The sequence below is a fragment of the Lates calcarifer genome, linkage group LG24 (genome assembly GCF_001640805.2).
Source record: "Lates calcarifer isolate ASB-BC8 linkage group LG24, TLL_Latcal_v3, whole genome shotgun sequence".
Lineage (NCBI taxonomy): Eukaryota > Metazoa > Chordata > Actinopteri > Centropomidae > Lates > Lates calcarifer.
Window position 1 is genome coordinate 15,456,355 of NC_066856.1, and position 11,566 is coordinate 15,467,920.

At 40.8% G+C, this 11,566-nt stretch overlaps 1 protein-coding gene across 2 annotated transcripts in view; it reads left to right on the forward strand.

Annotated features, from left to right (window-relative positions):
• The window catches only part of myo3a (myosin IIIA), a 49,866-nt gene extending 38,532 nt beyond the window's left edge, over positions 1-11,334 (forward strand). The window contains exons 28-38 of one of the 2 annotated variants that reach the window (XM_051066931.1): positions 229-434; positions 555-666; positions 1,358-1,520; positions 1,605-1,691; positions 1,786-1,909; positions 1,997-3,371; positions 3,471-3,618; positions 6,515-6,606; positions 7,396-7,436; positions 9,702-9,947; positions 10,620-11,334. In XM_051066931.1, the coding sequence (XP_050922888.1) occupies positions 229-434; positions 555-666; positions 1,358-1,520; positions 1,605-1,691; positions 1,786-1,909; positions 1,997-3,371; positions 3,471-3,618; positions 6,515-6,606; positions 7,396-7,436; positions 9,702-9,947; positions 10,620-10,734 (2,709 nt within the window). In that variant the 3' untranslated portion in view covers positions 10,735-11,334. The remainder of the gene's footprint in view (positions 1-228; positions 435-554; positions 667-1,357; positions 1,521-1,604; positions 1,692-1,785; positions 1,910-1,996; positions 3,372-3,470; positions 3,619-6,514; positions 6,607-7,395; positions 7,437-9,701; positions 9,948-10,619) is intronic. The other variant, XM_051066932.1, reaches the window with a different exon arrangement.
• The last annotated feature ends 232 nt before the right edge of the window (positions 11,335-11,566 follow it).

An 11,566-nucleotide genomic window follows, 5' to 3' on the forward strand; every position in this document is an offset into this window, starting at 1 on the left:
CACTTTCTGATAATGCCCCACTGTCCTGAAGAAGTAGCCCCCTCTGAGGGTAGAGGGTATATCAGAGGGTATATTCTAACCTCTTTTATTGTAAATACAATGATGGCTGAAACTCTTGGCAAGAGATCATCACCACCATCTGGCAAGAAATCACGTTTGGTAGCAGGGAAAATAGCCCCTGTAATACAGCTGTAGTGTGGGTTCCACTCTTTCTTATACCCCTTGTAGTACTCTTTGATGGACCTGCTGTCCAAGATGGTGGCAGGGCAACCTCACTTCGTACGCTGCATCAAACCCAACAACGATCGCCAAGCCAACAAGTTTGACCGGGAGAAGGTCCTGGTTCAGCTGCGCTACACCGGGGTTCTGGAGACCGCCAAGATCAGAAGGCAGGGTTACTCTCACCGCATCCTGTTTGCCAACTTCATAAAGAGGTCAGCAGGTCCCATTAAAGAAGGAAAGCTGATTTAAGTGGCGTTAATCAAATTAAAATCAGTGTAGAATGTGTGCTGGCCCACATATTAGAATCCAGCTGATTACACTGATTGTTACAGGTACTACATCTTGGCTTTCCATGCTCATGAGGAGCCAGCTGTGACTCAAGAAACATGTGCTGCAATACTGGAGAAGGCCAAGCTGGAGAACTGGGCAATGGGGAAGACCAAGGTCAGTAAGGAAGCTCATTTTAACTTAATTATTATTGTTATTCACTCCTATGTGTTTGCTAATTCAGTCTGAAAGCAATGAAGTAGCTTTGGTATTAACGTTATAAAATCTCCCACAAGACAAACAAGCAAAAATTGAAGCAGCAAAGGTCGATATATCCTGATTTTGAATCTTTAGAATAGGTAATGCTAGATCCTACATTTCTGAGGAGCATATTTCTTCCCTGACATCACCAGGTTTATTTTCTCAGGCTTTGGAAAACTCTCTCCAGATTAAAGGAGACACCAAGGCCCAGCTTAATAAATTTTAGGAGCAGAAAAGATTATCTTTTAATATCAAGTAGCCAAATCAGAACTCCATGCTTTGACTAACTCAGTGTATTGGCTTTCTAATTGCACTGACTTCAAAATATAGCCCATGTGAGCTTGTCTTGATTATACAGTCTCATTTCAATGCCACATACAGTTTACATTTACAATTTATTATAGGGGACTGCTTCTAAAGTCCACAGAGAGTGTAAACATTATTACAACACACAGGTCAGACAAGCATGAGAAAGAAGATTATGTACCGACTCTAATAATATTTCCTCACACCATATATTGATTCAGATTGATTTCTAAGTAAATAAGATTGAAAACTGTAAAAGATTTGACATGGTGATCAGTAAAGTTTGTGTTTTGCCTCACAGGTTTTCCTTAAATACTACCACGTTGAACATCTGAATCTGATGGTGCAGCAGGCCACACAGCGAATCATTCTGCTCCAGGCTTACGTTCGAGGCTGGCTGGGAGCCAAGCGGTACCAGCGGATATTAAAAGAGCGAGAACAGAGTGCTCTGGTGCTGCAGTCGGGTTAGTAATCTGCACACTCTGTCAGTGTCTCAGAATATGAATGAGTCATGGAGAGGTCTTGCTAATTCATGTTTTAATCTCCAGCTTACAGAGGTCATAAAGTTCGGAAGAGGGTCGCCAGTGACAAAAGCAAAGCAAAGTTGGAGGCCTTCATTGTCCAGTTTCAGGCTGGTGAGAAAAAACAGAGATAAAATCAGTTATCCTACACAATCTGAGGCTGATGTGAGTTACATTGTTTTATGTTTCGCTTGTCCTCCTCTTTCAGTTTGCAGGGGCTATCTAGCAAAAAAGAAATACAAGGAGATGGTGGATGAAAAGAACAAGGCTGCAACCAAGATTCAGGCTCGCTACAGAGGGCATAAGGAAAGGAAAAGCTTTAAAAGAAAGCGGTGAGAAAAACACAAATTCATACACTATTACTCAGAAAAAAGATGATGAATTGTGTTTTGACAAAGTTGTACCTGTCATCTTTCTAGTGAGGAAAAAGAGAAAGAGAAAGCAGAGAAGGCCCTTAAAGAAAAACCAGAGAAAAGCACCAATGACGAGAATGTCTCCACTCCAGACAATGAGGCAAAGAACGAGGAGGAGGAAACTAAAGCTGCCGTGGTTCTTCAGAGCAACTACAGGGGCTACAAAGAGAGGAAAAAGTTTAAGGAGAGAAAAAAGACAATGGCTGGGGCTGAGCTAGAGATACCGCCAGACACAGTGGCTGAAGAAGAACAGGAAAAAGTTGGGGAAGAGTCTACAAACAAAGGAGAAGAAGAACGAGACAAGGCAGCAGATAAACAAGAGGAGAATGAAGAGGATGAAGAAAGTACTTATGAAGCAGAGGATAATGATGACAGCGATCATACACAGGTGCCAGAAGATGATGAACATACGGAAGTGGCAGACGAAGTGGTGATTGCTGACACACCAGCAGCTGGAAAAGAAGGACAGGAAGAGGATAAGAAGGGGGAGGATGGACAGGAAAATGTTGCAGGTGAAGAGGCTGCCAACTTAGAGGAGGAAACCAAGGCTGCCACTGTTCTTCAGAGTAACTTCAGAGGTCACAAAGAGAGGAAGAGGTTGCAAGAAGAAGGCAAAATCCCAGCTAAGAAACAGAGAGAAAAAAGCCCAACTAGTGAAGAAGAAGTGCCTCCAGCGAGCAGCCCTACAGCTGAGGAAGAAGTTTCAACACCGGCAGAGGAAACCAGCAGTGAAGAAAAAGGAAAAGAAGAAAATGAGGAATCAACAGAAACCCAAGAAGAAGCAGAAGCTTCCTCAAGTAATGTCAAGACAGAGGATCTAGATGAGACCAAAGCAGCTGTGGTACTTCAGAGTAACTTCCGTGGCCACAAAGAGCGCAAACGACTCGAGGAGGAAGGAAAGATCCCTAAGAAAAGGAAGAGAGGAGAGGGGGTTACACCGGAGCCTCCAAAGGAAGAAGAAGAGGGGATGCCTACAGAAGATTCAGTGCCTGAATCCCAGCAGGATGCATCTGCTGAGAACCTGGATGGACTGGACGAGGAAAAAGCTGCTACTGTCCTCCAAAGTAACTTCAGAGGCCATCGGGACCGAAAGAAACTGAAAGCAGAGAGAGAAGCACAGCAGAAAGTGAAGGAGGAAGCTGCCAATGATGCAGAAGAGGAAAGTAAAGAGAAGGAGAAAGAGGAGGAGGTCCTGGATGTTACTGATGTAGTGATTGAACATAAAGAAGAGGCTGATGCAGAAAAAGAAAGGCTGGAGGAAGAACAGGCTGCAGTGAAGATCCAGAGTAACTTCAGAGGGTACAAGGACAGGAAGAACCTGAAGGCCAACAAGCAAACAGCAGAGAAAGAAGCTGAGCAACTACAGACCTTCTCAAAACAGGTAATACCATCAAGACACATTTTGTTGCACCCAGTCACCTCTCCAACTTGTCATTTTTTTCTCATTCATACATTGTTTTTGTCCAATCTTTTTCAACAGATCGCAAAAACGTCTCAGGAATTTGTCGCCCTGCAGCAGAAGCTGAACGAGATCATCCAGGCCCATCAATCAAACCCAGAAAGCAATGGCATGTTGTTTGTGAGAGGAAAAGCAATCAATGGCTACGCTCCCAAGAATCACCAATCAAGTAAGATAAGTGAGATTGGCTCTGTGAAAAACAAATTTTAAAGCAGTAAATATGGTGCAGAATATTGGCATGGATTAACCTGAGGTTAATGTGTAGTTCTGGTTCTGTTCTTTAAAGCCCTGACCATGTTATAATTAAAAAAGACAGGCCGCCTGTCTGAGGAGGAAATGTATCTCTTTTAGTCTCTGCATCTTTCAGTAGAGTCTCTTTAATTTTGCTGCACTGAGGATATTCTCTACAGTTCACACAGAGCTAAATGGAGTTCCGATACATTCACCCACATAAAACAGAGTTCAACTGACTCATTTCCTGCCACGCTAAGAAGAAAGGAAAGGGTTATGTTCAAGCTGTGATTGTAAATATCCAGGATTTGAGGCAGGAATCTGTATTTATTATCTCAAAGCTGTGCCAGCTATTTCCACACTGTTCTTGTTTCCTTGATGTACGTAGATTTTTATTACCATCTTGTCACAGTAGAACGTGATGTTATCAGCGGACGCTGTTCTTTTCTCTCTCGTGTGACTCAATTAGGTCAGGAAACCTGGGAAAGGTCAAGAGCCAAAAAACAGGAAGCGCTTCTCTACCCGATGTGTCATCAAATCTAAAATTTGATTTGCACGGGCGATAGGTATAATTGCTCTCGGTGTGATGAGTGGGGGGAAGACAGCAAATTGAAAGTTCATCGTCTCTGTGAAAGCAGAGGTGGCAGCTGAAATGTCACTGTCAGTGTAGTTTTGGGTGTCTTGAGGAAATAATGAAATAATTATGTTATAAGACCAATCATTGCCTTGTCTAGGATGGCATCAAATGAATTGCACAATAATCATGATATTTAGTGGCCTTTTGAGTTTTATTACAAAATCTAGAGTGTAGACTCATAGTATCTCGAATCTTTTGAAGTTATGTGTGTAATCACATTTAACCTAATTTGTAATGATCATTTACAGTGGATGCAGTTTTTACCTAACCTTTAAACAAGTGTTATAGTTTAAAAAGCCCGTGTATCTTTTGTTAAACAGTAGCTAAAAAGTGTCAATTCTTCTTAACAGCACATAGAATTTCCTTTAAAACAGTGAGTCAGTTGCTTTAAAGACATCATCATCATCAGGTGGCCTTACTGAGCTACAGTGTTATGTACTGTTTATTGGTGTTCTGCAAGCACTGTTAGATGGTTGAAGGTTTGGGGAAATAAGGTCATTTGCTTTCTTGCAAGATATAGATGAAATGTTGATACCACTCTCATGCCTGTTTGGTAAAAATGAAGCCAGAGCCAGCATCCAGTTAGCTTAGCCTCTGGTTCTCACCAAAATGAAGAAAATCTGCCTACCTTAAGCATGCTTCTATATGTTTGGATTTCACCTGCTTTCATTTGATGACAAATAAACTGTGGATGTATAACCATGTAACACACATTATGCTCACACAAACTCCACAAAGAGTTTCAGTCTTTTTTAAATGTGGGCATGTTTGCCCTTTACAAGCTTTACTTGAGCACAACACGTTGCCTGAGGTAAAGCAGAATGAATTATCTATGTTATTTCCAAGGGCTACTACAGCTCCCTATAAAATTATGCTTTTCAGCCCCACTAGGTCATTTCTTCATCGACAGTCCTAAACTGTCCTCGTAAATTTCATTGACATAATAAACTTCATAAGAATCATTTGTGACACACACACAATGAAGGCAAGAGAATGCCAGTCACAATGTTCTTCATGGGAAAGGTCATCAAATGTTAATCACGTTTTGTGAGCGAGCGTTTCCAACAATTACGGTAAGAATTAATAAGAGGGTGTGTGAAATTGGCTTTCCTTGTTTGAGCGATACAGAATGACCTTTAGATGGAGTTGTTCAATAATATCAGAAACTTTTCACTGCTTTTACCTGAGAGCTTTTGCATATGATGGATTGTTTTGCCATGTGCTTCACCCTTGCATGAACAGTGATTAATAATGAGCAACAAGCAAAGGTCATTGTAATATGTTCATAATTGCATTAACATAGGTGAGGGATATTGGTACAGTATATCGACTCATGACTAATATGTTCCATTGCAGTATAGAAGATATCATGCATTGAAAAAAAAGCCAAGCTGGTCACAAACACACAACTCTGCCTCATGTTTGATACTATGCTGGGAATTGAACATGGGTCATCACAAAATTAATGGAACACTTTGTTTGTGTCAAAGGTTTTTTCACATAATCTCTGTTGGAAAATCCAAATGGGCCAAAGGCCTAAGGGTTAAACTGCAGTATATATGGAGGGCAGCTCAATAAGCACAACAAAGTCAAAGGGCAGCATGGTGTCAGATCACACGCAACCATCACTCCAGTAATCCAGTCAGCCGTGTGTATCGATTCTGGAGCCATCTGATCATAATGGTCAGCCACACAAATGACCACAACAAGCTTTTTACTTCAACAAGATTGCTAAACATTGACCTGCTTACTTGTACTAACCTTCTTTAACCACGACCACACTGCATCATCACCACCTTCAACACAAAACAATATTTGTGAAGAGTTTTGGGAGAAAACTAAGAAGAATGTTCTGTCTCAAAGCTGAAAAAGCCAGGAATGTTCTGGTGCTTGAAAAAATTGGTAAAGAAAATAAAATCTTAATGTCCAAAATCATCCCCCATTGAATTGACAGATGCATTGTTGCACCGCTTAAATGTTGTTTAAAGGCATTCTGGGAAATGAAGGAAATTTCCCACAAGTGAGATAAATAAAGTCTAACATCTAAAGAAAAAGCAGGTTCATGGAACAAGGGCATCCAAACAAGTAAATTACAGCACTTCACTGCAAAGCACCTTCTACCAGCCTCTTTTATCTTGGATCCAACAGACTAGTTTTCAACATAATAATGTTTTTAACTGTCTTTGTTGCTTTGCAGCTGACAAGAGATTGTCGAGGACCCCCCGCAGGACCCAGCAGCCAAAGACCCTGAACACACCAGAGGACTCTACCTATTACAACCTGATCCATGTGAGTCATAGAAAGAAATGGTGAATGATTTCAGATACTTCATATAGCAAAGATTTGCTGTCAGCTGCCATGTGACACTGTAACTGCTTTCCCAGCTATTGGCCTTCACAATGCACTATTGATTTTTTTCCTTTTTGTAGAACTTGTTGCTACATGTTTAAAAGGCAAAAAATAATTTGCCTATTACTAAGTTTTCTAGAAAAGTATGGTCGAGAGTTTCTTTAGTAATTTTCTTGAGCATTTTTTGTGATGAAGTTCGTTCTTTTTCTATTCAGTGTTCTAATGTAATTATTTGCAATGTTTTATAATTTCAGCGAACAATAGCTCAGCACAAAGTAGCTCTTTTTGCAGCTCTTGAGGTTTGTTTGTAAAGCTGGCCTTCTGTTTAGTTGACCTAGTTATACACTGTAGACATAATGCATCGAATCAATAATGTCATCAATAAATAATAAGCACTAGACATTTAGCACCTGAGGAAAAAGTAGCAAACCTTTAGAAAAACAATAATTGTGCCACCTTTAAAAGAAATTCAAAAGTAGTTTTAAAACATGATTGTGTGATTGAAGTGATACCTTGATTACTCCCTTAGAAATTTGATCACATGTATTAGAGAGAAATCCTGAGAATAAAACAGTGGTTCCCAGCATGGGGGTTACAGCCCCATACGGAGGTTGCAAGACAAGGTTGAGGGCTCTTGAGCAAAAGGGTTGGCAACCTCTGTTCTAAAACAGAGATTAGTCGTGTTTGATTGACATAAAGTAATCTCTCCTCTGTCCTCTCTGCACTCAGCGGTCCGTCCAGGATGATAAACGCAAGCCCAGGAAACAGGAGTAAGTGTCCAGTTCTTATTTCAGCCTCACTTTAACAACCTATCACCACTGTTTTAAGAGGTTGGCCTGCTGCCTGCAGGTCCAGAGTAATGACTGTAGCCCAGTGCCAACATAAGGACAGTGTCTGAGTCCAAACTTAACGATCTGCAGCGTTACACATATCCCCAGTGAAATTAATTCGCTTCATCTTTCACCTCAGGATATATTCGACGAATGTGTGCAATGAAATTTAATGTTGTTTTGGATGGTGGTATTTCAGTGTTACTCTGTGAGATGTTGTATGATTATTAAACGATGTTTCATATGTATTACAAAATTTACCTGCAGATCAGATCCCTCTCAAAAAAAGAGGGACTGGAAAGTGTGTGTGGATGTGTGTGTTCATGCATATGTATGTGCCTTATAGGCCACAAGGTGAGAATACCGCCCAGCATGAGGGGGTGAAGATAGACCGATAGGGCTGGCTGAACAAGCAGGGGCCAGGGTACTTTATCACAGCAGTCTGAAGAGACGCACACATACCTTGATACATGCACACACACACACACACACACACACACACTGGCACAGTCCAACACAGCCCTAAACATCAAGGGTAATAATTTGTTAGCAGATAAATAAGGCCAGCGATGGACAGGAGCAGTTTACATGCATCATTAAGGATGAGAAGGTCAGCAGGAGAGATAGCATCTCTTGCTAAAGCTGACAGCAGGAGGAGGATGGGAGATGGGAAATCGTGGGTGGTAAAAGGAGTGAAAACTGCAGAATAGACAGAGATAATGATAGTAAATAGGAGTAAAGACATACAGAAGGAGAAATTGGAAGGGAAACAGTGATAGTGTGCCACAGATATTTGAAATTTAGTGCCAATATCAAAGCTATGATCTCTTACATGTCTGTTTTGTACTCTCTGTCTCTGAGAGATGTAACGATAGTGATTCAGTCTACTGTCAGTGTATGAACCCTTTTAAAGTTGCCATTTAAGGAACAATAAGTTCTAATGAAAAGTCCACTGGAAGCACAGAAAGAAATGCAGTCTGTTTCCAAAAGCACTTACAGCAGAAATAAATAGAGAGAACTGGGTAGTTAGCATGAGCAGTGAACCAGGGATGAACCAGCTCCCAGAACCAGCCTTTTTTCAGCTACTGTATCAGAGCAGAACTGGTTCCCTGGTGGCTGAACCAAAGCTAAATAGACAAGAAAAAGAGGAGACTGCAGATTACAAAACAAAGTAAAAAAAAAAAAGCTATAAAAGCTATAAAGCTGTGTCCTAAATCAAATCTATACAGTACTACATACTAATCATCACACTGCTTACTGATACTTAATTTCTTCTTTATGGGGACATTATGTTTGAACCAAATTTCCTGACAAAGGTGGCACTAGAAGAAGAGTCAGGGAACCAACAAAACCAGCAGGATTCATCCTCTGGAGACCATGAATGTCTGTACAAAATTTAATAAGAATCAATCTAATGTTTAAGAGATTTCACCCTGTACCAGTATGATGGACATTGGCGTCTGGCGTATTTATCCAGTTTTGTTGTATAAGTCAACGTCATCACTGCGTCAATGACATAATTCAGCCAATGGCCCACGAGATCAGGAGAGATAATTACAGTCAAGGAGGAATTCTCATTTCAGCCTCAGAATGGCACATTCATCATGATTCATCACTGAGTCCACCACTCAGTACGGTTATGAGACCACTTTTCCCTGTGCTGTCAGATATCAGTTTACAGGACAGTGTTAATGTTTCTGATGTTGCAGCACTGTGCTCATTTCTAATAGTAGTTTGCACCATATGATAATGTGTGAGACTTATTGATCTCCACATGGAAATGGTCTTTTTTGGGGGGGTGTACACAGTCTGGTAGACCGATACTTGCAGCTACACAGGAAGGTAAAAACAGACTAAACCTTTATAAAGCCTGTTTGTTTCCTGCTCTGTAACAACATGACACAGGCTAAACTGCATCAGGAACTTTTAGTTGTCCTGCTTTATTTTCAAAACTCCAATTACACTGTCCTGGTTTTTGTGTTTTCAGTCAAAAGACTGTGACAGTGGTGCACAATGAAGTACCATGCACATTAATACATTTAAAAGAGATACCCCATGCATTAGAAACTTGTTACTATGACAGTAGTTCATACTGGTACTGGATACAGACATTAACCTGGACTAGATAAACAGTTAGAATAATGGTTTGAATGACACAAAGACCTTCCTCCTGCGATCCATCCATCCCCTCTGTTTGTGCTTTAGTCCAGGGAAGCTGCTGGACGTAGACGACCAGTACTACAGGGGCCTGTCCACCAGCAGGTCCGAACCCTCCATCTCCACAGAGGAAACATCACCTGACAGGATGCCTGAGAGGAGACGGTCTTTAGAGAGGAGACGGTCCACGGACAGGAGGCAGCCTGAAGAACAGACACCAGCTGCTGCCAGTAGACAGACCAGAGAGAGGGCTGTCACTGACCCAGAGCCTCCCAAACCTGCCACAGACAACAGGTACATCATCTAAGTCCTCATGTAGAGGGACGTGTTTAACCACGATGGTCCAGTGAGGGAAATGGTTTTGGAGGCCCAGTGTCTCCTTAGGTAGGTTTTTGGGACCTTTTTTTAACAGTACAGTAACATGTTTACATACATGCACTAATGCTGCCACTGCTAATATTGTGTGTGTGCTAAATGTAAGTTACTGCTATTGCTACATTGTCAATGTTAGCATTAACAGCACGTAAAGATAAAGATGATAAATCTAGCTGTTTAGCAGCTGTATCTACTTTACTTGACAGTGACAATCATGAGGTACTTGAACCTATGAGGACGTGTGTTTCTTTGTTTACAGATTAGCTTTTCTTTCCCCAAAATGCCACATTTGCATTTCACATTCCAGCTGGACAGAAAGGGACAAATCCATGTATGAATTTCATCTGTTTTCTGGTTCTGTGCGGCCACTGCCTCAGACAGCCCACAGACATGATAAATGACCACTGGTGATGATAAACAATATGAAATCTTTCTCCTCAACATGAATCTATTCATCTCCCTTCTCATTCTCTTTGTTTCAAATCTTTCAAGCCATCTCCAGTTCTGTTTTCCCCTTTTTTTTGTCTTTTCACTTTGCTCTCCGTCTTCATAGTGAATTTCACTGTTCTCTGTCCCATGTTGTGTCGACAGGAACTCAGTTCCCAGGATGCCCTCCACCGAGAGTCAGACTGAGGAGAACCCGTATGACTACAGACATCTGCTGAGGAAGACCTCGCAGAGACGAAGGCTCATCAAACAGTACTGAACACGTGAATTTTTTTTAACCATTTAGCACATAAACCATAAAAATCTGAAGCATCACATGCATTTTGGCAGTTTTTGATTCATCAGAGCTTCTTTAAAAACCCACCAAACTGGTTAGTTAAGGAAAAATACTGTAAGTCTAATTTAATGCAGCATAGGATGAAGGTAAATGTAAATAATAAAATGCTCTGCCCTTTAAACTTACTGTAAATTAAGGTTTTATTTATGTAATTTGTAAACTAGACATCACTATTTTTGCTTATTTTGCTTATCAATTTCCTTTCAAAACACTTATTTTGGCTTGCCAGGTTGTCCATATCCATTTAAACATCAGATATCATTTTATAATGTCTACAGATCATGTAAATATACAGGTCATGCTCTTAAATTTAACAACTCTGCATTTCAATCCCAGTTTTGATGAACATATCTTGGGAAAATCAGCTTCAGTGGTGTCATGTTGTGAGAAATGTGCACTCTTTTCTCTGCTGGAATCATCTGGTTTGTTCATTAAAAGATAAAATATCACCAGATTCCTTGTTATGTTTCATTTATCTTACATTTAAGAACATCTGCCTCCATTATTTTAAACTGTAGTGCCCATTTCAACCGCAAACATTTCATTCCTGTAGCTGAGTAAGAAAATGCTGCAGATATCAGAGGCAGTAAACAGAAGCAGCTGTGTCATGCTGATATCAAACCAGCCTAGTAAATACCATTTCTCTGACATACAACCTTTGACCTTTTATGTGACATTTTAAAAGGAGAAACCCCCCCACAGGGAGTGTTAGTGAATCCTCCAACAACATGCTGACTGCACACACTGGCACAAC